Consider the following 25,332-nt stretch of genomic DNA (forward strand, 5'->3'; position numbering starts at 1 on the left):
TACCTATTATCTTTAGAACATGTGGTCTAACCGGATATCATTCTCCCATTAATGTGCCTTATTATTGTCAAATCTTTCTGACGAGCCTATCCTTCAAACATCCTTTGAATGTGCTCAATCATATCATAAGCATCATTATGCTCTTGTTGCTTCTAAAGCTTAACACTCATAATTATAAGAATGAGACATGAAACATCAGTTGCATAATCAATTTGCTTCTGGTAAGCATTTTGTTCTGCACATGTTTCATTCTCAGCTAGAAGAAATAAGGGAGGGGTTTGAGTGACATCCTTGAACCTGAGGACAATCCTCAAGTTCCCATGTCAATTGAGGAAATTATTTCATGTCAGCTTGTCCTTCTCAAGGACTATTACATAGAAAAGTTATTTGTGTTATTTGTCATTTGATATCTATAATATTAAAGTGCATAAAATGATTTAGTCTACAGATGATCATTAAATTATGTTCAAGTGATTATTCATATATATATACACAATATATATCTCCCACTATTTTTATCAAATCAATCGCCCTAACTATTAATTTAGAAAGAATATCTTCTTTATCCTTTCTAGTGAGCCAAGATCCATATTTCACCATGCGTTAGGTCAACTTTGGCATTTCTCCTTAAACATGATTATTTAGGTAGACAACATTTGTCAATTATATTAACTATATAACTCTTGGATAGCTTGGTGGAACAATATTTGTTCATATTTATCTAATAAATCTCGCCAAACTCTATGACTCTAAGTTCACAATCCTATTGTGATAACATAGTTAAGTCAAACCCAATAGTCAAAAAGTATCAATATACTTCAACACATCCCCCACGATAGATAGGAGTACTTCGTTTTGACGAACCCAATCCTGGTCGATCTAAGGGTTAACGCATTGGACTCATTGCAAGACATCTGATCAACTTAATATTAACTTTAGGGTTTTGTTAATTTTAAAACGATCATGATCCCATCATAAAGAGATTCCTAATTTTTTCTTAAATAAAATACTTCAAATCAATATTCGTCAATGGTTTGATTTCCAGGTAGTGCGGGAGTTACAACGGTCTCGCTTAAAACCCACAACCTTACAAGTTCAATGAACTCGCTTTTGACAAAATCGCCCATGTCAGAAATAAAGAAAATTGTATTTTATTCTGTGTTTCATAAACACGAGAATCTCATAATCGTTTGTTCATTTTAAAATATTGAATCGTTACAGATTTTATCTTGTTTAGAAAGCATGGCATGAGTGTCGTCTCTAATACATACATCCTTAATCTAATTAAGCATTTATAAACTACTCTACACATACATTCATCATATGCGCATATATATGTAAAGTGCAATAAATAAACGTGGTTAGTTATGACTTCATCCTATGTGATCTTTATCAAGCTAATTACAAAGATCTAGGTCAAGCTAAGGTGGAAAATAAATACAGGCTAACTATTACATGTCTTCTTTCTTGTATTGCTTCCTTGGATGGCCTCCGTGTGGGATTACCCTTGATCTTCAAATCTCCATGTCTTCATGTACATTACAAGAATGAAATATGAAAACTAATCTAATGAACTTACAAGAAGAACTCGAGTTACATTCAAGATTTAATAATTACAAGATTAAATGACATGCAAGCCGTATTTAATAAACCAAAACCATTAACCTCAGGCCATAAGCCATAACCTTCCACCATCCTCAATTAACACAAAATAACATGTTAAAACACATAATCTGATCTTAACATATCATACCCATCATGATCTAATCATAAAAACCAAATATTGAAAAAATCAGAAAATTCTAAATTAAATCTGATAACATTAAATCGCAGATTACATGGCCTAAACGACGTCAAACGCCTTACAGATCAGTCGATGATAGCTTTATCTATCAGTTACCTTCCATATGAAATAACGTATTTGTTCACCAAAATAGGACACCAGACACAGATTTCAGCAAATCCGCTGCTTCCGATTCAGAATCGTATCAAATGCGATTCTTATAATAAGAACAAACACAAAACATGTATATATCTGTATATATACAGATTATATAATCATCATATGATTATACAACTCTCACGAATATCATATATTCAAAACATATATATATATATATATATACGCATATATAAACGTAACAACCTGTAAAACATCCAAAATCGCATACATAAAAGTCATGTAATATTGTATACATGTTATAATCATAAAACCAGTAAACACATAAATGAATTAAACACTTTTCACAAGTAGCTCTGATGTCATTGTTGGGTTTCGAGCACATAAACGCAACGGAAACAGTAATTAAAAACGTAAAAAAATAGAATTTTCAAAACCCACTGCAGGATCCATGCGAAAAAACATATATTTAATTCGTAGATCAGATTGTTTACCTTAAGAAGTTTTGTCAATTGGTTGACTAATGGAGATCCAAAGCTTGTTAAATTACCACGCATCCCGCTCTCGCGATCTACGCTCTATCGGTATTCACACGAATGCTTGAACTCAAGGATTGGATGTGTACTAGCACAAACTCATTTCTTCTTGCTCTCTCTATCTTCTCTCATGGTGGCTAGGTTTTTGTAAAAGTCTTTCTTCCAAAATCAGCCACATAAGAGATATTATATAGAGAGTTGAAAAAGAATTATAACTCTTAACTAATTAAGAGTTATTATTAACTCAAAATTCCTATTTGTATAGTAATTAAGTCACACTTAATTATTTAACAAATGAATTTCATAATTAATATTAGTAAATTCGAATATTAATATTTATCTAATTAATTAAGTCAAACTTAATTAATATTATAAATAATTCAAATTACTTTAATTTAATTTAAATCCAATTTAAATTAAATAATCCTTCAAGCATTCTTTGTGTGTGACCCTATAGGTTATTATTACGTTGGCAACAGATTTTAAATCTAATTTAAAATTGTAAACAATGAGCGGCATCTAGTAATACATCATTGCTACCCAAGTATTATAATTGAATCGGTGATCGATTAAACCTTTCGTGAATAATGTATAATGTAATATAATCTCTTTAACCACATATTATAGATTAAACTAGAGGCATGTAATGTGTCAGTCTCTTCAATGTTTAATCCAGGTTTCCTTGATCAATGAGTAGACTATCATAGCAATCAACATTTGAGCGTGGTCACACATTTCGTAGTCTAGCTCACATAAGAGGCCAATATTATCACTCCTAAAATAGGAGGGTTAAATCCCATCTAGATCATTCATATTTCTCATACGATTCATAATATACCCAATGTCCACTTTTATCATCAAACGTTTAATGGAATCAATGTATATTAATTCTCGTATAGAAATATAATGACTTCAGGTCTAAGGACCATTACATCATTATCACTGTGAGAATTACTTATGACACAACAAACATGTAGAATCTCACATCGGGTCTGTCCAGCACCAAGTACATATACATCTGCCTGTGTCTTTGACTTTAGTATCACTGTACCTATGATCAATGAGATGTGATCATCAATCAACAAACACACTAGTCTTAATACATAATTATTGTCCCTTAATAATAATACTCGACTAGGGGCCTTTAGGAATATTTATACTATTCACATAATCTCATTTTTAAGTCACATACTTAGAGATATAGAATTGCATATCATATTCCAAGGACATTTATTAATCTAACATTTATATCACAGTAAATTAAGAATTAATAAATTATAAAGGGAATAATCGATAGAACATAAATATTAATAATTCAAATATCTTTAACTGAAACATCATAGTGTTGTCTCTAGGGCATAAACACTAACATGCGGTACCTTTAATTCAGCAGTGTCAGTCTCATTATTAGCATTTGCCATGAGAGCATAGTTAACACCATCATCGGAATCTGATGAATCATCCCAATTTTTCTTCTTTATGATTAAGGCTCGTTTCTTCTCAGCTTTTGGTTTTCTGTATTCAGCTACAAAGTGTCCAATTCCATCACAGTTGTAGCATCTTTCCTTTGACTTGTCAAGTTTTCTAGACTTTGATTCCTTCCAGTCAGTATTTCTTTTGTCATTTCTCCTATTAGATTTTATTGAAGTGGAATCCTTTCTGGAAAACCTTTTTCCTTTCTTGAAGTTCTTGTAGACCATCTTCTTAAAGCTTTTAACCAGTAGAGCGACCATTTGTTCCATGTCTTCATTGTTGTCATGATCACTGTCAGTATCTGATTCACTATCAGTATTTGAGTCATCATTATAGTTTGATGACTCAGTATCAGACTTTGCAATCATGGCTTTTCCTTTGGAGTAACCTTTTCTTCTAGCTTTCTCCTTTGGCTTCTCTTTAACTCTAAGTGTAATTGTTCTAGTTTTGGATCCTTTTCTCTTGTATCTTTGCTCCATCTCTAGTTCATGACTTTTTAATATGCCATAGATCTCATCTAGAGGTGTTTCATCAAGTTCATAATTATCCCTTATTGATGTGACCTTAAAGTCCCACTTTTCAGGGAGTGCAAGAAGAAACTTCAAGTTTGAGTCCTCTAAATCATATTCCTTGTTGACAAGTCATAAGTCATTCAACAACTTTTGAAATTTGTCATAGATCTCAGTTAAGGACTCGTTATCTCTTGAGTCAAAGTGCTCATATTTTTGAGTAAGTACTGTCCTCCTGTTCTTTTTGATAGCAGTGGTACCTTGACACTTTACTTCTAAAGCATCTTATATTTCCTTTGCTGTTTTACATCCAATGACCCTATTGGACATAACACTATCAAGATTGCTATGCAAGATGTGTCTTACTTTTGCATCATTCATAATGGATGAAAGATCTTCAGGAGAATAGTCCTTCTTGTCTTTATCAACCATCTTTTCTGCTTCTCCTGCAACAACAACAACTACCTTTATTGGTCTAGGAGGACCATCATAAATCCTGCTCAGGTATTCAGGATCTGTTGCTTCCAAGCACATGGCCATCATAACCTTCCAGATTGGATATTCATTTATCTTTGGGATTGGAACCTTGATGGCTTCATACCTACTCATATTACTGCTAATCTGTGATGTGGCTTGGGGTGGTGGTGGATTTTGTGAAGCATCTGTGTCTGCCATTAAAGATTGATTTACAGATCTTAAACTGTTTGTATATCAACAGCAATCTCTGATACCAATTGTTAGGATCCTAATCAACTGTCGGGGGGGGGGGGGGTGAATACAGTTTATGCAAACAATTCGATAAAGCTTTAACAGAATCAACAATCTTTATATTAATCTGATAAAAACTGATACACAAGTACTCTCTCAAAGGATGAACAATTATCCTTGAGAGCTGCTAGGTTATCTGAAATATATAGCAATTCGTAACACATATAGTGTAAACCTAATTTGTGCTTATATAGTGCATAGTTACATAATCAATAAGGAATCTTATTCTATTATAATAAGGAAACCTATAACATATTCATGTATGATTGCTTCTGATATAAAGTCCTTCACCACCTTGAATTCTGCAATCCTTTTCATCATCGAATATATACTGAAGTGATAAGTCATAATGACATCAACTATTGATCATCAAGTACTGATATAAGTAAAAACCACGGAAAACACGAATTATTTGTCGTCACTCTTTGGTATATACTGATATTAAGTTCTGATAGGAACTTAAGTCCTGATAAGAACTCCTGATAGTTTCTGTACTGATATCATCAATTATATCTAACATAGTATTTTTTGTATTCTCTCAAGAAGTAGATGAGTTCTTAAAAATTTAAGAACACAGATTTGTAGCACAACATATTTGATTATTAATAAAATGATCAAGTAAGTTTTGATAATTATTTTCCGTGTCTTTTACAATCAGTTGATTATCAATGCAAATTTCATATAGTCTGTTGAGTTCCAAAGTCTAAACACAAAACTTGATTTTCTTGAAACTAATTTACAAAGTCTAAAAGAAAAATCAAGAAACACACATTCACCCCTTATGTGTGCATTTCATCCCTAACATCATCCCCATGCGCGTACCAAATAAACCATAAGTCGCTCTTCTAAATTAAGATATTTGGTCGGGTTTTTTAATAAATTTAATTTATTTGTTTAGGCAATTATATCTAATGGAACAAGGAACTATTGCACCCTCTGACATGTTATATGTCTATAATTATATAATTATGTTATGTGGATCTTGCATGCATTTACATGATTACAAGAAGTTGTTACAACTTGCATTAGTGAACATGAAGTCTGACTCTAGTTAAAAAACCCTACATTATACACGCATTAGTAGTATGCGTAAACAGTCACTGCAAACGCATTTACGAAATGCGTGTATAGGAAAAGCAAAACCTACCATTGATAATCTCAACTGAACACGAATGTGTTAAATGCTTAATCAGGACACACATATTATCATAAATACTAGGCATTTAGGTCACCATTCCCGAAAGTCGGTATTTTGGTATACATTTTTCCAGAAAAAGGTATCCATGGCTTTCACCCATTAAATTTTAATTTATTAAATTAACCCCATTCATGCACAATTTTATATATAAAAAAATAATGTATATACTTGATACATTATTAAGTTTTTTATTTAATATTTTAAATATTTAAATATTTTACATTATTTTTAATATTAGTATTTGAAGTATAATGATGAATAAATTATTTATGAATAATATGAAACAATTATTTATATCATATCATGAATTGGCTTTCGCGATAATAAATTAGATATTGTCAACCTAGATGGCTAACCTTACAAAAATGATTCATGCAAAGGTAAAATTTTAGAAAAGATTGTATATACCTTTTTTAAAAAGAAAAGTAAAGAAGAAATTAGAGTCAATTATGCATCTAAAAATAATTAGCACATCTAAATTTCTTGATGTAATTCGGGAGCAACACGTCTTAGTAATTATGAAAAGAAAACAATTTAAAGCACACTGTTACAAGATATATGTTTGAGAAAATAAAAGAATTACAAATAAATAATATTATATCAAATTATCTTAAATTTATAGAACTGGGAAGTATTATTAAATTTTTGGTGTAAAAAAATCATATATTATTTAATTATTTATTTTAAAAAATTATTACTTATTTTTTAACTTAACAACTTATAGTTATCAGTAAAAAAAGTTAGTTTTAGCTTTAGTAAATATTTACTTATATTCAAGTAAAACCTCGAAGTCAAAAATATCTTATTGAAATTAATCAGTTTCACTATTTTCTCAAAATGCGACTTGAAAAATATTTGTCAAACAAATTTATTCATTTATTGAAACTGTACAATAACACATTCTTATTACTTATTCTTTTATTTAATTGGTATATTTTTTAAATATGCATTATTTTCAAAATGTTACTTTTAGTATAAAGTAGTGTAATTTTTTTATTAACTTTGATAAAATAATTATATTAATTAAAATATTATTTTAAATACTACGAAACTAAAATTGTTTAATAATTTTAACTTTTAAAAAATATTATTTTGTGACTATTTTTTTCCAGCAAAATTATCCTCTGTATCCCACAAACACTCTTCTATCCAATCATAAACTCCAACTCTCACCCCATGTTATTTTAACAAGATTCAGTTGTTAAATTATGATTTCAATATCACACTACTAAAAATATGGGATCAGCATCGGTTCTGAACCGATGTTAAAAAAAACTGAACCGATGTCTTCGCGTGTGATGTTAAATGTCATCAGGCTTTGACATCGGTTCACAGCCGATGTCTATTACAGTGCTATACATCGGTTTTAAGAATAATTCTGATGTCTTTGCAACAAATTTCAGCTTATATTACAGTATTTCTAGGTGAATATGAGTATATTATGGGGTAATTATCCATTAAAACATGAAACCTACAAGCTGTAAAAGATATTTTTTTAAAAATCTTTCAAACAAACCGATGTGAAAATCTAGATCAGACATCGGTTATGTTGTCTGACCGATGTGAAATGGTCCATCAGACATCGGGTACTTTTATCAACTGATGTAAAATAATGGGTTAGACATCGGTTTCGTTCATTTGGTGATGTTAAATCCTTTTGTTTAACATCAGTGTTTTTTTCTAACCGATGTTTAATCTTTAATATTGTAAAATTTAAGACATCAGCTATTGAAAATTCGATGTTATTTGGCTTAAAATACATTGATTTTTTTACAGAACCGATGTCAAATGACTATTTGACATTGGTTTTTGTAGTTCTTTTTCTTTTAATATTGTTTCACCTGATGTCTTTTGTTCATTTTTACATCGGTTTTAAATTACCATTCTGATGTTAATATATGTACTGTAAATTGCATATGCCATCCTGGTACTATTAATAGCCCAGGGAACCAATTGCATTTTCAACCAGAAAAATACCAACAATATGCAATACATCCAACCAAATTTGTAAAAATATAGAGGTATACATTGATACCAAATTTACTAACATTCAATCCAACAAGAGCTCAATTCGGACATTACATTCCAAGTCTAAAATAAACATCCCAACTAAAAACAATAAAACCCAAATTCTCTAGTTATTACATCCAACATTCTAAACATGTTTGACTAGTTAATATGTACCACTTGTCAAATTTCGACAATTCCAAACATAAATCAGAATGATGGATGTAATTGTCACCAAACATCCCTTAATTAACCACCAACCACCAGCAAACACAATATCAATTCACATAGTTCAGAGGAAAGCTATATATATAGATACTTATCATTTTTACATCTTGTCTTGGATAAATTCAAGCACCTCCATCCGCACCTCATCCAGCTCCTGCCTTGTGTAGGACTTTCGAGTTTTGGCTGCCCACTATAAAACACACGTAAAAATTAGCAACTAGAATATTATTAACCAGAATTGCCATATGTATAATTAAAAATAAACAGAACCAACTATTTATAATTTAACCAGAAGAGGACCTTTTCTATATTTAACCGTAATTTTCTTCGTTAATCCAAAACTATATACCAAATAGTTCCTTATCACTAATAAAAACAAGATCCATCTGGAAATCACTAATAATAAAAACTGATAATAAAAATGGCACTCACATTTATCTGTCCTGAAAAACTACACAAAAAAATTCTACATGCCATCTATCGGAAATGATTTGCATATATACCTTGGTAGTAAAAGATAGCTCCTTATCAGCAATGATATCTTTCATGTATCGCATTATAACATAGCCACATTCAACCCCTCCTGGTTGTTTGGGAGATCCCTGTTACAATATAAAATCTGAATTAGCACCAGAAATTAATTAAAATTACAAAGTGATAAAAAAATACAAAAAACTTACAAGAAGATTCTTTATCTGAGGAGCTTTATTTCCCCTTCCAGTTTGAGCATTGTAGGATTTCATCGCTCTACATTGCAGAACAACAATAATATACATGATTATTTTTCAAAAGGGAGAATATTTACTATATATATATATATATATATATATATTTATATATAGTAATTAACAGAAATATATTACTCTGTTAATGATTTTTCCAACTCATTAAAATGTGTTGGATATGGCAGAGGGTTCAGAATATAAATGTCGCCATCCCAAATTACAACCAAAATCCAGTGGCAACTATGTTTATAAAAAAGAAAAAAGAAAAACACAAGTCAGAAATTTTAAAAAAACTACCTAAATATTTTAATTTGTAAAAGCATGTCTAAATTAAAAATACTTACTTATGATTATGTGGCATGAAGTACATGCGATAGGGACTACTCTCTTTCAACCGATTAACAAAATAAGAATGAAAAGATTTGTTCAACGTAAATGTAGCTCCTGGATCGAAAAATCCATATAAGACCACATCATCATTCTTCCTCTCAATCTTAATCAGTCTTTGCAAGAGCCTACCAGGGAGTGAATTACATTACTTATAATATCCGTATAAAACATGAATATTGAATATGTAACGATAAAAAATTAACTTACGCCATATAAGCAGATATTGCAGCTTGGCCAATCATATCGAACTCCAACAATGCTTTCACATTTTCATGCAATATATAAATTATTTTCTCAGTCCCAAACACGTCCGAATCACACGGAATTGGTATTGACTCCCCAGTGGCTTTCATGAAGACTGCAGCATGTTTGTATAATACCTTGTACTGCTTTGGCACATTCTTGTTTAGCTTCATTTTTCTATAATCATCTTGAAGTTTCTGCAACTCATCTTTCCGCTTAGACTGCCCCTGCAACACTTCCTTTTTCTTTTTCTACACAGAATTAAATAAAACAAGAATAATCGGTTATTATTGACATAACTACTATAGAATGCAACAATCAATTCAGAGTATATTGACATAATTTTTATATAACATACCGCCACAGTTGGGTAGATGATCAATTCACGAGGCCATGCTACGTGAGAGCCAACTGCTTGGCGTACAACCTCAATTTCACCAGGTATGGGCACTGGAACCGACGCCTCTGGCTGGATGTGTCCGTCAACCGACACACGAACATGTCCGGGCTTTAGAGGCACTCCGTGTACTGAAACATTCATCTCTTCGTGATCATCAAAAACTGTTCCAAAAGCAACCTTGTTCTCTATGCAATCCAGTACAAGCTCACATGACTGTGAACCCTACATTATAGTGAGGGATCAATTTAATTTTATTGCATAAATCCCCAGTCTATAGGCATATATCTAGTAGATCTTAATAATATTTTACCTTCTTTCTGCTCGGAGGAGAGGGGTCAAAACCAACAAAGTCTTCATCATTTACCAACAACTGTTTGGCACTCAGCGGTTTAACAGCAACTCCAACATTCCGCTTATCAGCAGCTCCCTCTTTATTAACAGGTACTTGATAACTTGATTTGTCAGAGAACATAGGAGAGTGACCATTCGAAGCATTAACCAAGGTCTTAAGTTCAGCCATCTCCCGCTGATTTCTTTCCAACTGATCCAACAACTCTGCCTTGGTAATTTTAGTCTTTTTCGCTTTCGGCAAATTGAAGAATGCTGTTGGAGTGACAAAGCCGCCAACCCCTCGAACCCTTCCTGCGTGCTCAGGAGTCTGAAGTGCCGTAGTCAACACATCTTCTGTTCCATGTGGAACAAATTCACCCTTCTCCTTCATTTCAAGTAACTCAGCCTGTAAAATAAATGCAAACAATTAGTGCATTATTTATGACGCAATTATCTTTGAAGGGAATGCAGTATTAAAAATATCACTTACAATTCTCGCATTTATTTCCGCTTGCTCTTCAGTAAGCTCATCAGGATTCTTTGGCATCCTAGCCTTCCACCAAAAACTTGCACGATCAGGTTTCTCTTTCCGCTTTAAGTTCCCTTTCTTTATCTGTTAAAAAAGAGAAAATGTTTAAACTCCCTTAAAACTTAGAATTGCAAAGCCAAATAGATATGGTTCTTACTTCTTCTTCTCGCAAACCAATATACCCCTTCCTTGACAAGCGGTGATGATATTTCCGTTTACCCACTCTATTGCTCTGTAACTTACGTTGTTCCTGCACCAAAATAAATTAGTAAAAATTAATAAATATTATTTAACCAAAATCTATTTAATCATTTAGCAAGTAAAATGGCAATCATGTATATTTTATTAGTAGAATATATTCATACCAGCAATTTGGGGCTCGTCCTCTCTGCAACAAATTTCTTCCAAGGTTCTTTACCAACAAACGCATACTTCTTCGGAGGCTTCATCAATTTCTTCTTTTTTCCAATAAATGGCATCACATATTTTGCAGTTAAATCAGCTTTAAACTGCCTCCATTTTTCACCTGCCGATTGTAGCACAAGCTTCTCACTTTCTGGGGCAATTTTGAATGTGTCCTAAAGAGCCACATAATATAAATTAGCCACATAATTTACAGTCACAATTTAAATAAAATGAAGAAGTCAACAAGGGATATAATTTACCTGGACATCATCCCATAATTTTGCTTTTAGATCACAATCCACTTTTGGCCAGTTTTCAGTGTCGATTGGAATCATTGTCCTTGCGAGCATTCCTATGTAAGACTGTAAAGTAGGCCTGGTATTTCCGATGGGAACTCCAAAATCATTGTATCTAACTTTAAATTTCTTTCCCCGAGCTTTCTTCACCACTACTTTATGAAGAGCTGAAACACCACGCGCACCTCCTAGCCTTTTTTTTGCAGATTCAGAAGTGGTCATCGTTTCTTCACCACTACTTTGAGTTTGATATTGTGGAGGGACTTGAACCAACTTTTCATTACAAGTCTCTGAAGTTTTGACATCAGGAACAATCTCATCATCAACCTTTTCAGAGTTATTCTTCCTGTCATTTTCTTCGAAAATTACTTTCTTGGCTTTTTGCTTCTTTGCCATTTTACTCCCTTAGTCTGCATTAAATTGAATAATAAAGCCATCAGTTGAACAATATATTTTCAGTCCGTCATTAATTACAGTCAAGCATAAATAATAAATTGTAAAATCAGCAAGTACGAATACAACTATACAAGAACAATAATTTACCTAAACTGCAATCAGTAATTAATCACATCCGAAATAACTCTAAAGTATTTTATAGAAGTACAATTAAATAATGCAAAATAATTAAAGAAAAAATAATGCCATCAATCAGTAATTATGGATGAACTACTTATATGATTATAACAATGCAAAACAAAAGAAAAAAAAATTAACAATATATTTTACACATTATAACACAATTAAAGGCAAATATATATGGTTCATTCAGTCATTCAAATTCCCATTTAGATATATATTTTACATAAAGCTACATCATCAGTCAGTAACGACATTAGGTGCAGGAGTTTTAGTAGCAGTATTTTTAATCCAAATTCCCTCAACATTAGGTCTAGCAGTATGAGCGACATCATCAGTAGTGACATCAGTTGCAGGGATTTCAGTGCAGAATGGGGGATGTTTCATGATCGTGTCTCCTAAGTCATCTTCATTATACAATTCATGGTAGTCTCGAGTTGTGGAGGACAGAACAATAGACCAGGTAGCATCAACGGGATCTTCAAGGTAAAACACTTACTTGACTTGGTCAACAGAAACATATTTATCTTTTTTGTGACCTTGTCGACTAAAATCCACAAGTGTGAACCCAAGATCATCAACCCTTATTCCTTTATCATTACTTTCCCATTTACACAGGAACAAGGGAGCTTTGAATGCATGGTAGTCTAATTCCCATATCTCTTGTATGATACCGTAAAATGTCAAATCACTTTTTACGGGGTTCAAGTCCTTGGCACTAGAAACCTGGACCGCTTTAGCAATGACAGACACCCCGCTGTTTTGAACAACGCGTATGTCATCTCGTTCCTTTGTAAAATATCGCACTCCATTCACTAGATAACCTTGATAAGTTAGTACTGAAAATGATGGCTTGGCAGCGAGCCATCTTATCGTATCTGAAACACCTTTGTTGTTCTCCCTTAGTTCATCATTCACCTACAGATATGATAAGAAATTTTAAATCCTAAATAGCTAATAGTCGTCATTACACTACAGATCAAAGAACCTAATACAACACTGACTTTGTTTTGAAACCAATCAGCAAAGAGCCGATTGTGCTCTCTCATGAGCCAATGTAAGCTTTTCCTTTTCCCTCGGTGAATTTTTTCAAGATATTCCTTATGCATTCTGAAAAATGCATATGGAATGATATATTAAAGACACATTACAAGACTAATTACTGGATAATGAGGAATTGAAAACAACAAACTGCATAAACTCACAGAATATATGGAAACACTTCAGCGTTGTTTAGAAGGACATGTAGATGTGCTTCATCTCGCTCCTTCTCTTCCACTGATTTTATTATCACAGCGGATAATGGACCTGATATCTTATTATCTTGGTCCTTTGGAAGACCGGCAGTGGAGTAATTCTGACTAAGAAACTCGGTGCAGAATTCTACGGACTCTTCTCCAAGGTAACTCTCTGCCATACAACCTTCGGGATAATAACAGTTTCGAACATAACTCTTTAGTACTTTATTAAACCGTTCAAACGCATACATCCACCTATAAAATACTGGTCCACATAAGCGTAGTTCCTGGACCAAGTGGACTACTATATGTACCATTACATCAAAAAATGACGCATGGAAAACCTTTTCTAGATCGCACAAGGTTAGTATAACATCTGACTGCAGCTTATCCAGTTTTGACACGTCTACTACTTTGTTGCACAAAGCATTAAAAAAGAAACACAATCTAATAATTGTGACCTTAACATGCTTCGGAAGAACGGAGCGTATTGCAACCGGGAGTAATTGTTGGAGAAGAATGTGGTAATCATGTGATTTCAGCCCGTAAATATTCAAATCAGGCATGGAAACACAATTTTTTATGTTCGATGCATGTCCGTATGGAAGTTTCATCGACATTAATGATGACAAGAAAGTCCTTTTTTCTGCCTTTGACAAAGTAAAGGGAGAAGGAGGCAAATAGGTTTTCTTTACTCCTACTTGGGGAGCCAAATCAGATCTAACGCCCATTTCCATCATATCACGACGGGCTGCCGCACTATCCTTTATCTTATGGCGCATATTTAGTAATGTGCCAATCAGACTATCACATACATTCTTCTCGACATGCATGACATCAATACAGTGCCTAACATGGTGAAATTTCCAGTATTCTAACTCGAAAAATACTGACTTTTTCTTCCATGGACTTTCAACCTTCTTTGCCTTCTTCATTTTCTTCCCAAATTCAAATTTAATTTGTTCTTGCTCTGCTAACACTTCTTCTCCGGATAGGGTTCGACGCGGCTGCCCAAACTCTTGTTGTCCATTAAAAGCATCCTTCTTCCTTCTATAAGGATGATGTAGAGTTAAATATCGACGATGCCCTTGGTAGCACATTTTCCTACTATGAGTCAAAAATTTAGCTACGGTGTCATCTCCACAAACTGGACAACACTTATAACCCTTATTAACGCAGCCAGATAAATTTCCGTAAGCAGGGAAGTCATTTATCGTCCACATTAAAACTGCTTTTAAAGTGAAAAATGATTTGTTATACGCGTCATACATATTTGGTTCCCCTTCCTTCTAAAGCTTTTTTAAATTATCAATCATCGGTTGTAAGTAGATGTCGATGTTATTATCAGGCTCATGCGGGCCAGGGACCAATATCGACAACATCATAAATTTTCTTTTCATACATAACCAGGGAGGAAGATTGTAAGTCACCAATATGACTGGCCAGCAACTATATCTATTAGATAGGCCATTATTCTGCGGGTTTATACCATCCGCCGATAAAGCCAAGCGAAGGTTTCTCGGTTCACTACCAAAGGACGACCACCTATAATCTATATTTTTCCAAGATGGAGAGTTGGCTGGATGTCGCATTTTACCATCTTGTGTCCGCTGTTGCGCATGCCAACACATTAGTTTAGTGGTGGAAGGAGATTTAAACATACGTTTAAATCTAGGAATTATTGGAAAATACCACATGACTTTGGCTGGAAGATTAATCCTCTCTTCACCTTTCTTTGTCAACTTCCACCGAGAAAGTCGACACTTAGGACACTTGGTTGCATCAGCATGTACACCCCTGTACAGTACACAGTCATTCGGACATGAATGGAACTTTATATACTCTAGACCTAAATTGGAGAGGTTTTTTTTTACTTCATATGCATTACTAGGTAACACATTATCTTTGGGAAGTAGAGACCCAACAGAAGAAAGGAGGTCAGTGAAGGCACTATCGGTAATACCAAACCTAGATTTCCAGTTATGCAACTTCAACATTGACTCTAACTTAGTACAGTCACTAACCTCATATAGAGGTTGCTCAGCATCGGCTACGAACCTCCTAAACTGATATGAATCATTATCATATTGACTCGAGTTATATGCCGCTTCACAAACATCAACAGTTTCCGAAGCAGCGACATGCTCCTGATCTTGCTCTGACGCTTCATCAGAGGCTTGCTCAGGAGGTGGGTCTGGAGCTTGCTCTTCAGGTGGACAACTAGCACTTGAAGATTTAGGACCCGTAGAAGCAGTCTCCCCGTGCCAAACCCAATGCACATAACCTAGACAAAAGCCATTGTCATAGATATGGCCCCTGATTGTTTTTATAGAGAATTTTTTAAAATTGACGCATCGTCCACAAGGGCAAGGAATTTTGTTACGATCTTCAGAATTTTCTTCAGCATATATCAAGAAGTTTTCCACCCCCATTTCAAATGCTAAAGAATCCATATCTTGCAAAATCCATGTCTTATCCATCAAATTTCCCTACCTGATAGCCACTATAAATATTAAAAATCCAACACATACCTATTTATAATTATTTAATAAAAGGCATATCAAATTTGTGTTGGTTACTGTAGGGATTAATTATATAAACTTAGAAAGGAGTAAATACCTTGATATCCTAATAATTTATAGTACTAATTCATTACTCTAAGATCCTATACATATACCCAATTAATTACAAAACTAGACTAAATTTATAAACTAGACTAAATTAAACCAAGATAATTAAAACAAATTAAACCAAGATATTTGAAAATATCACATAATTAAAAACCAATAATTCCAACATTCACAGCCCAGAAAATTGTTAAATTTCCTTCACATAAATAAAACTCAGTGAGAACTTGAGTATTGAAACAAATTCAGCCCATAAATAAATAAATTAAAATTATCTGTTACTTGTATCTGTGAGAAGGATAATTATACAAAACAATTACTATAATACAACACAAGTAACAAATAGTTCATATCAGGAATGCAGAGACTTGTTCATATCAGAGAAATGACTATCATACAAAACAAGAAATGCAGAGACTTGTTCATATCTGAGACCTGTTCAAATGCAGCCCCAAAAACCCCCCCAAAACACACTAATATGTATGAACAACCCCCAGAAAACACATAATTAAAAACAGAACAGAAACATTTACATTTACATCAATGTACCTAAAACATTGATTTACATCAGTGTACCTAAAATATTTAACATGACATAAAATTCCCAAAAACAGGACATAAAACCCCCAAAAAGAAACAAACATAAAACCCCCAAAAACATAAAACATTTACATGCACAAAGAAGAAAAACAGTAAAGAAGAAAAGAAGATAAACATAAAACATTTACATGCACAAAGAAGATATTAAACATAAAAATGAGGGAGATAAACAGTAAAGAAGTAAAGAAGAATATACCTCCGGATGCTTTCAATGTTCCGAAACCCCAATGTTCTAAACCCTCAGTGCTCCAACCTCCAAATGTTGTCTACCTCCAGATACTAGCTCCAACCTCCAGATACTAGCTCAATTTCAAGTTTAATTTGCTCTAATTTGAAGCTCCAAATCTTGAATTAGAATTAGGGCTAAAATTAGGGTTTCAGAGAAAAGAGAGAAGAGACGGTTAACAGAGACTAAGGTAAGAAGAGAGAAGAAAGGTAAGAAGACTAAGAGAGAAGGAGGGGAGAGATGAGAGAGACGAGAGAGGCGAGGGTCGGGGAGAGATGAGAGGCTCGCGGGAGGTTTTTTGGAAAGGGGGGAAAATATGTTAAAGTGAATTTTTTGTTAAAATTAAAGGGGGGAAAGTGTGTACTGAAAAGCGGGGGGGGGGGGGGGAGTTAAGTAATTTTTTTTTTTTAAAAGGCCATAGACAACGGTTAACAAAATGAACCGATGTCAAAGTTAAAAACAAATTTGTGGCCTTTTTAATTTCTGAAGATAGACAACGGCTACTAAGTGAAACCGATGTCAATATGCGTATTCAACATCGCTTTTTACAAAACCGATGTTAAACTGCATTTTAACATCGGGTGCATTACATGCCGATGTCTAAGGACCGATGTCGTATCTACTATTTCTAGTAGTGTCATACGATATTTTCAAATTTCTTCATCATACACAAAGGTATAAATCTTGTGAAGTTGTCATGTTTAAACCCTAACTTTTATTTTGGAGTTTTTAGTTTTTTTATTTGTTTGTGTTGTGCTAGTAATGATATGATCTGTTTTGATTACAGTTAAATAATTAAATAATTGTTTTTAATATATGTGTGTATGATATGATGTTGACATAAGTGTTTTATGTTCTTTTTCTTGATTGTAGACTTGCAGATATTTGCACTTGAGTTATGATAGATCTTTTTTATGGTGAAATTGATGGGGACGACGTTGCACCTTTGACTTTCCCGCATCTACAACTCTTACAAATACCTGATGGGAGATGAAATAATTATTGGATTGTGTTTGGGATGATAAATAAAATTTAATTATGAGGATACGATACACTTACAATTTAAAAATAACTTTTCTAGCTAAATCTGCTAATGGTACCTCAAACGTAAATAAATATATGAAAATATGTGAACCATTTATTAAGTTTCTAAAATGAACGGGAGTGATCCAGAATTTACTCAAACTCGTTATAGGAAATTGTTATCCAGGGAATTAGGTATGTGTATGCTTCTTCATTGGTGGAACATGAGAGAAATATAAAAATTCATGCATATATTAATCATGAGTTCAATCCATTACTAGGAACACAACCAAAAGTTGATTTCTTAAAATGACATAAGACTTTAAAAGATCAATTAATTTAGATTTCTTCAAAAGATGCCTGGTCAGATTGATTTTACTTCTGATATATGGGCTTCATGTTAAAGTGAGGCTTACTAATGCTTGATTGCATATTATGTGGATGCTAAATGAAATTAAATGGTAAGATTATAAATTTCCTTCATATAGAGTCTTGACATAATATATATGCTATGTATAGTAGTGTGTTTACATTAATTCAAGATTGGAACATTGAACATAATTTTAATCATATTGGATAATGATTCAATTAATGAGAAAATGCAAAATTACTTGAAAAACTCTCTTAATTGTTAATCAAGAGTTGTCATTTTGTAATGGTCAGTTATTTCATATTCTTTATGGTGCTCATGTCCTAAAACTCATTGTTAATGATGGGCTCAAGATGATTGAGCATAATTTTAAAAAAAGATTAAAAAAAATGTCAAGTATGTGAAGTGCTTAAAAATCAAAGAGCAAATATTTGACGTAACTGTAAAATATGTTAGAATTACCGAGACTAGGAAATTATGGTTAAATGTTACAAGTAGGTGAAACTCTTTTTATACGATGCTTGATAGGGATCTGTTTTATCATAGAACATGTATAGAAGTAGAACTAAGTCATGCTGATAACGCGTATATACATCTTTCAAATTTAGATGAATAAGGCTAAATTCAAAAAGTTTGAGATGTTTTCTGGAAGTAATTATTCATGATGCTAATTTGTATTTTAAGAATGAATAGAGAATAGCTAAGCATTTAAGGGAGTTAGTGACTAGTGATGACATTTATATGTGATATATTGAATTAAGTATGAAATTGAAAGATAATTTTAAAAATAATTGAATTAAAGAATGATGTTAATGATGTTCAGGAGTACAACATATTATTGTCTTTGCATTTATACTTGATCATGTATATAAGGTACAATCCCTTAAGCTATGTTTTGAAAAACTGTATGATGATCAAGATGCGATAATTGAGATGATTAATGTTATATTAAAGCAGAAGAAGCTCTTTGTTGAGTATACTTCAAAGGGTTGTAACAACACAACAAAAATATCTTCTAGTAGATCAAATTCAAGAACTTCTAAGACGCCAAAATTTAATCTTACTATGAGTTTTTAGGATACATTAATCTATTTTTTTCTATTTTATGTCTCATTTGCTATTGCTGATATTATTTAAACATTAAATTTAATTTTACTTTCATTATTTAGACACTCAAGTTTCATCAGATGTCGTCCCAAAGTCAAATTTGGATCTTCTTAGAGGAGTCTAGACTCAATCGAGACAAAGAGTTAAGCATTTTAAAGTTGGATTTATTATACTTTAACCCTTCAAGTTTCATGAAATGGAAAAACATATCTCCGTGCCCTTTAAGTATGTTTATTGTACATCTTGTCACTTTTTTCGAAAAAATTAGACAAAAAATTGAATGTCCGCAAAACTTGTCATTCCTATTGTTTTCCCTCTAAAAACTTCTCGTCATTTGCATAACTTAATTATTCTATCTATTTATTGTGTTACAACTGCCATTATATACAGAATAAGAAAGAAAATAAATAATATTTGAAAAAGTTGGATGCTTGCTATTGTCGTTGCATGAAGAGTGTTGTACTGAAAAATATCATGGACTAACTTAAACTTGGGAGGAGATTCTGGGGATGCTCTACCTACATGGTATGGACTGATTTTATCTTTGTTTTTTTTCTTGTAATTGAATCAGGCACAAAACATAATGTGACTTTGAAAATGTTGGATACCATAAATAAAGGTTTCAACTATCATCTTTAGTTCGATTTTTCTATGTGCCTTCGATCAAAAGCTCTAATTCCAGGATCGTTGAGAAAGGTTGAAAAACTTGAGGCTGAGCTTGCTAAAAATTAAAAGGAGCAAATGTTGTACATGGTGTTCATAGTCATGTATTTAATTCAGTTTCTTTAAATGAAATGTGATCATTAATATGTTGAAATGCTCTTAAGGTTGTATTCCATCCGTCCCGATTTTGTTGTCCAATATTACCATTTTCCCTTATCCCGAAATAATTGTTCAATTTGATAAATATGGTAAATAAAAGTTGAATAAAAGGTAAATAATAGGCAAATAATAGGAAAAAAGTGTTGTTCTAGTTTTATATTATGACGATTATCATTATATTTGATATGATTGAATAAATGGTGGATTTAGATTGATGGACAAGAAAATGGGACGAATGGAATATTGATTTTGGCTTATATACTACAATACAACCAATTATGGACATGTACCTATTTTGTATAAATTTGTTATGAAAAAATTCTCTCGTTCTTGCTTTGCCTTTTCCCCTCCTTTTAGGTCAACTTTATGCATGCCTTAGCTCATAATTCTTCATACTCTTAAGTTATTTATACTGCTATTACCTTATGTGAAAACAACTTAAGATTAATTTTTTGAACGTCTTTAATTTCCACACAGTCATAAGTTTGATCAATTAAATTTAGGTTATTAAAGGAAGACACTTGTGAATATGGAGAATTTTAGGCCTTTAAGTATAATGTGGAGGGGGTGAATACAGTAATGACAATCAATTCGAATTAAGTACTCAACAATGAAGAACAATTTTTATATTAATGAATAAAAACCAATTAAAAAACTTTCTCAAAGGATGAACAAATATTCTTGAGAGTTGCTAGGTTATATGTATAATAAAATGCACGACACATATAGTGTTAACCTAATATGTACTTATATACCGCACAGTTACACAATCAAACAGTTGATATGATATACATAAATAAGGAATCATAATACATATTCAATAATTAATTACTACAAATAAGTAAAGTCCTACATCGACATATCTCTGCAAATCAAAGTCTTCTAGACTGAATCAATCACTTCCTGGAACCCAGTCTTGACATATGCTGATAGACAAATACGGATATTAAACTCTGATCTGTCAAAGACTGATAAGCTTGATAAACACTAATACCTTCCAGTAGTAAACTTTGATGGAAAACTCTGATGGTAAATGGTGATATCATCAAATCATATCTAACAATCTCCCCTAACTTGTGTAATAAGAAAATATGTACAAGTTTCTATTTGATGATGTCAAAACCATCTAAACGCAAAAATATTTATAATGTACAGTCTTACAGCTAGTTCTTCAGACTTTATTTTCAATCTTGAATCTTCGCATATCCAGCAGCTTTATCAAAGAATTTTATGAGTAAATTTTTCTCAGCTACATTCAAGTACATCTCCATTCTCTATTTGATATCCTTTAGCTCTTGAGTAGATTCATCATTTTGAGAGATAGCTGCTCTAAGGTCATGAAGTTTGGATCTCTTAAGTTATAAATCATCTAATTCCAGAAATCCAACTTTCTTACCATTTGGATTAAAAGTGGGAACTTTTACTCCAATAGAAGTAATTACCCGTGCTCTTCCTGTAGGCATATTAACAGTTTGATCATCTTTATTTATATACTTTGGAATGTACTTGGATTTGATGAGCATTCATTTTTGCTTTCTAGATACCAAGTTTTCCATTTATGCAGACCACCTGAAAGTTGTAGAGTTGATGACTTTTATCAATGTCATAATGTATTCTAACTCCTTCCATGGTTTGTCTTGCATCTATTCTTGTGAAATTCTCAATCTTTTACCTGACTCAAGAAAATATACTATTTTTCTTTTGGCTTATTTGTGTCAAACAAATCAAGCAAATCAAGTATAATTTGAACATATATAATATTTTGTAGATCTTCAAGCTTTACATTCTCACTAATTCCTGTCAAATTCCCTAGCTCTCTGAGAATCAAGGCATTCCCTGTATAAGTATCAACATTAAAAAGACCCAAACCACCTGTTATGCCAACCAATCTTGCTTGTAAATTTCCATTATAAATTCTATTAATGGCTTCAGATGAATCTCTTTTAGGTGATGGTTTCTTGCTTCCCCATAATAACTTCTTCTTTTCAGCTACTGAAAGTTGAGAACTATCAGGCCTTGTAGATTCTTTAGATTCAGACTTTTCTTCATCAAATTTTAGGTCATTTTTGGGATTTGAATGATCAGCTTTTAATCCTTCAGTAGTTATATCTTTAATATGAGTAGTATCATAGGTTGAGACTAGTTGAGCTTCAGTATTTATTTCTATAAATTCCTTAACTTGAGCAGTGTCAGAGGTTAATATCATACTTTCATCAGCTATTACTGAAATGTCTTTAACTTAAGCTTTGTCAGGGGTTGAGATTTCTGAATCAAAGTTTAAATCTTCCAGTTCAGGCTTTAAGGATTCATTAACCTTTTCTTTTCCCTTATACCTCCTGTAAACATTTAGAACTACTTGAGACCTTGGACATGCCTTTCAGCATCTGAAGTTTGGCTGACCTCCTTAATTACAATTCCTCCTCTTGGTCTTTCCAATTCTGGAAAATCATCAATCATTGGAACAACATCAATATTTGCAGCATTAGCTTTTAGTAGTTTGAAATTTTCTTCAAGCTGTCTGATCTGTTTAATGTCATCATCTTGATATTCTCTTTCAAACACTCTTCTAGCTACTTTAGCATCAAATGCTACAAGTTTTTGATCTTTGTAGTGGAGAGTTATCTTTCTACCTTTATATTTCAGAGTTTGTTAGAACTGACTTGCTTCAACACTAGCTTCTAACTCCAGATTAGCTAGTCCTTCATTAACATTTATGACTGTTAGAGTTTGCTTTTCAGTAGTAGTAGTCACAGTTGTAGTCAACTCTTTTATAAACACAGTCTTAGAAACTTATTGTTTCCCTATTCCTCTAACATCACCTCTTCTTCCACCTCTTCTAGATTGTCTAGTGTCTTTAGAAAAACCACTAGGTCCAATTAGATCTCCCCCTGTACTTCTAGGGGTTTTGCCTCCCTTATTCCCTCCATCAGGAGCATCATCCCTATCATTAGTATTTGACTTTAAATTGAGCTGCTTGCATTTAGATTTCACTATGCCATATATTGGATTCTGCAACCGTTCACACTGGGGTTGCAAACAAAAATATAATAATAGCCTTCTAAACCCATGTCTATCACAACCCCTATTTTTTGATGTTACGGTATAGTCAAAATGTGTTACCAAAATGACATATATATAAAAATTAAAGATGATTTTTTTGTAATTTGACTAGTTAATAATTATTTACATAGAAATGAGTTAATAATTGAAACATATATTTTATTTATTTATTAAAGTTAATAATATTAGTTTAGTGATTTATAATATTATATATTGATAAATTAAGCGCTTTATAAAACTGAACAAGTCATTGGTGGATTTATTTACAATATTTATATATTTTTTGATTTTCTTCATTTTTCATAAAGAAATATAAAAAAAATATTTATTTAAAGAAAAGATAATTAATTAGTTTAATTTCAACAAAAATAGTTGGACCAGACTATATATTTTGATTAGAATTTGGGCCAAGAGATGAATTGGGGGCGGGAGCTAGAAATTGAAAGCGGGTGTTTGAAATTTTAACCCCAAGAAAAAGAGGGACGCACGTTAGGGTTTATTGAAGTGCCTCTCTCCCTCCTCCGTCTTCCTCTCCCTCGGCGTCTCTTTTTCTCAAACTCCAATTAAGAAGAATATGTTCTCCTTAAATCCTAAATTTAACAATTACAAATTCTTCTTCTTCTACTACTCGTTCTTCTTCTTCTTCTTCTTCAATTATCCTCTTTCGATTTGGTATTATACAGAGTTGTAAAAGGGTAATTATCTCTTCCCCTTCGATTCTATTCAGATACTCGTGTTTTCTATTATTACATGTATATATGTATTTATACGTATGAATTTAGGGATTTTTATTATCAATTTTGATTGTTACCGTCCTTTATTTATTTATTAGGGTTTCTGGATTATTTTGTCTAATTTCTTTGGGAAGATTTTAATTCTACAGTGTTTAGGTTTTCTTTTAGAAATATTTATATACTTTCATCTTTTGAGCAATCAAGGTTTGATGTTCATGTATTACCATTTTACAGATAAAAAAGAATAAGGAATACAAGGATAAAATCATGTCCAACTATCAGGTATAATCATGCTGATATTTTGTTGGGTACTGTTAGACAGTAGTACTTGTGTGGTACTAGAGAATTAATTAGTTACACTTGTTTCAGTTTTTTTATTGGTGTTATAATTTGATATCTATGTAATCGTAAGAAGTTTGGGCTGAACCCTGTTTAAATTATCATAGAAAGGGGGGTAAGGGTTATTGAATATGACCTGAAGAGTTTTGAAAGGGGCTAGGGATGAAGTTGTATAAATAATATGTATATGTGATTCTGAAGTAAATTGCAAATTTTATATAAGCATCACTACTCTATAAACATGCTACCCTACGTTAATACTGCTAACACTTAAAACTAGTGTTTAAGCTAGAAAAGCTGGTTTGTAGATCATTCAGTCTACACTCTGCATAGAGGAGGCTTATCGAAGTATTATATCAGAACCTTTTCCAGGGATTTTAACATTCGAAATGCTGCAGCCGCGTTTTTGTGAAATAGTGCTAGATGAGGTACCATCAACTGCTGTTCAAACTCTGATATGCTTCTTCAATTGCTTTATAGTTTAGTTTTTATGTTTTCTCATCAATTTCTGATTCCATAGGTAGAACATTTTGAGTGTTGGGTTCGGGATACAAAATTTAAAATTATGTCTGATTTCCGAATATGTGATAGGGTCAGCATTGGACTTGGTGGAAGGATACATCAACTCCAATGCACTCTTTTATTAAAGGAAATATATTTAGCCTCTATTTCT

The 25,332-nt window shown here is 32.5% G+C and overlaps 2 protein-coding genes across 2 annotated transcripts; both read right to left on the bottom strand.

Moving 5' to 3' along the window:
* Positions 1-12,753: 12,753 nt before the first annotated feature.
* Positions 12,754-15,022, bottom strand: LOC141700821 (uncharacterized). Its single transcript, XM_074504510.1, has 4 exons — positions 13,719-15,022; positions 13,518-13,623; positions 13,053-13,431; positions 12,754-12,992 (listed from the first exon to the last, which is right to left on the bottom strand). Exons 1-4 carry the CDS (start codon positions 15,020-15,022, stop codon positions 12,754-12,756), a joined length of 2,028 nt encoding a protein of 675 aa, XP_074360611.1.
* An 18-nt stretch (positions 15,023-15,040) lies between these two features.
* On the bottom strand, positions 15,041-16,204 carry LOC141700826 (uncharacterized). Its single transcript, XM_074504515.1, has one exon. The coding sequence runs from the start codon at positions 16,202-16,204 to the stop codon at positions 15,041-15,043; it is 1,164 nt and encodes a 387-aa protein (XP_074360616.1).
* Between the last annotated feature and the right edge of the window lie 9,128 nt (positions 16,205-25,332).

Source organism: Apium graveolens, chromosome 2 (genome assembly GCF_009905375.1).
Source record: "Apium graveolens cultivar Ventura chromosome 2, ASM990537v1, whole genome shotgun sequence".
Classification (NCBI taxonomy): Eukaryota; Viridiplantae; Streptophyta; class Magnoliopsida; order Apiales; family Apiaceae; genus Apium; species Apium graveolens.

What these genes read in the sequence shown, in the direction of transcription:
- LOC141700821 (XM_074504510.1), bottom strand. Translation starts at nt 15,022, where the DNA reads ATGTATGACGCGTATAACAAATCATTTTTCACTTTAAAAGCAGTTTTA. An exon ending in GAAGTGTTTCCATATATTCT is followed by an intron (nt 13,624 to 13,718) that starts GTGAGTTTATGC and finishes TGCATTTTTCAG; the next exon opens with AATGCATAAGGAATATCTTG. An exon ending in CTGATTGGTTTCAAAACAAA is followed by an intron (nt 13,432 to 13,517) that starts GTCAGTGTTGTA and finishes TCATATCTGTAG; the next exon opens with GTGAATGATGAACTAAGGGA.
- LOC141700826 (XM_074504515.1), bottom strand. Translation starts at nt 16,204, where the DNA reads ATGGATTCTTTAGCATTTGAAATGGGGGTGGAAAACTTCTTGATATAT.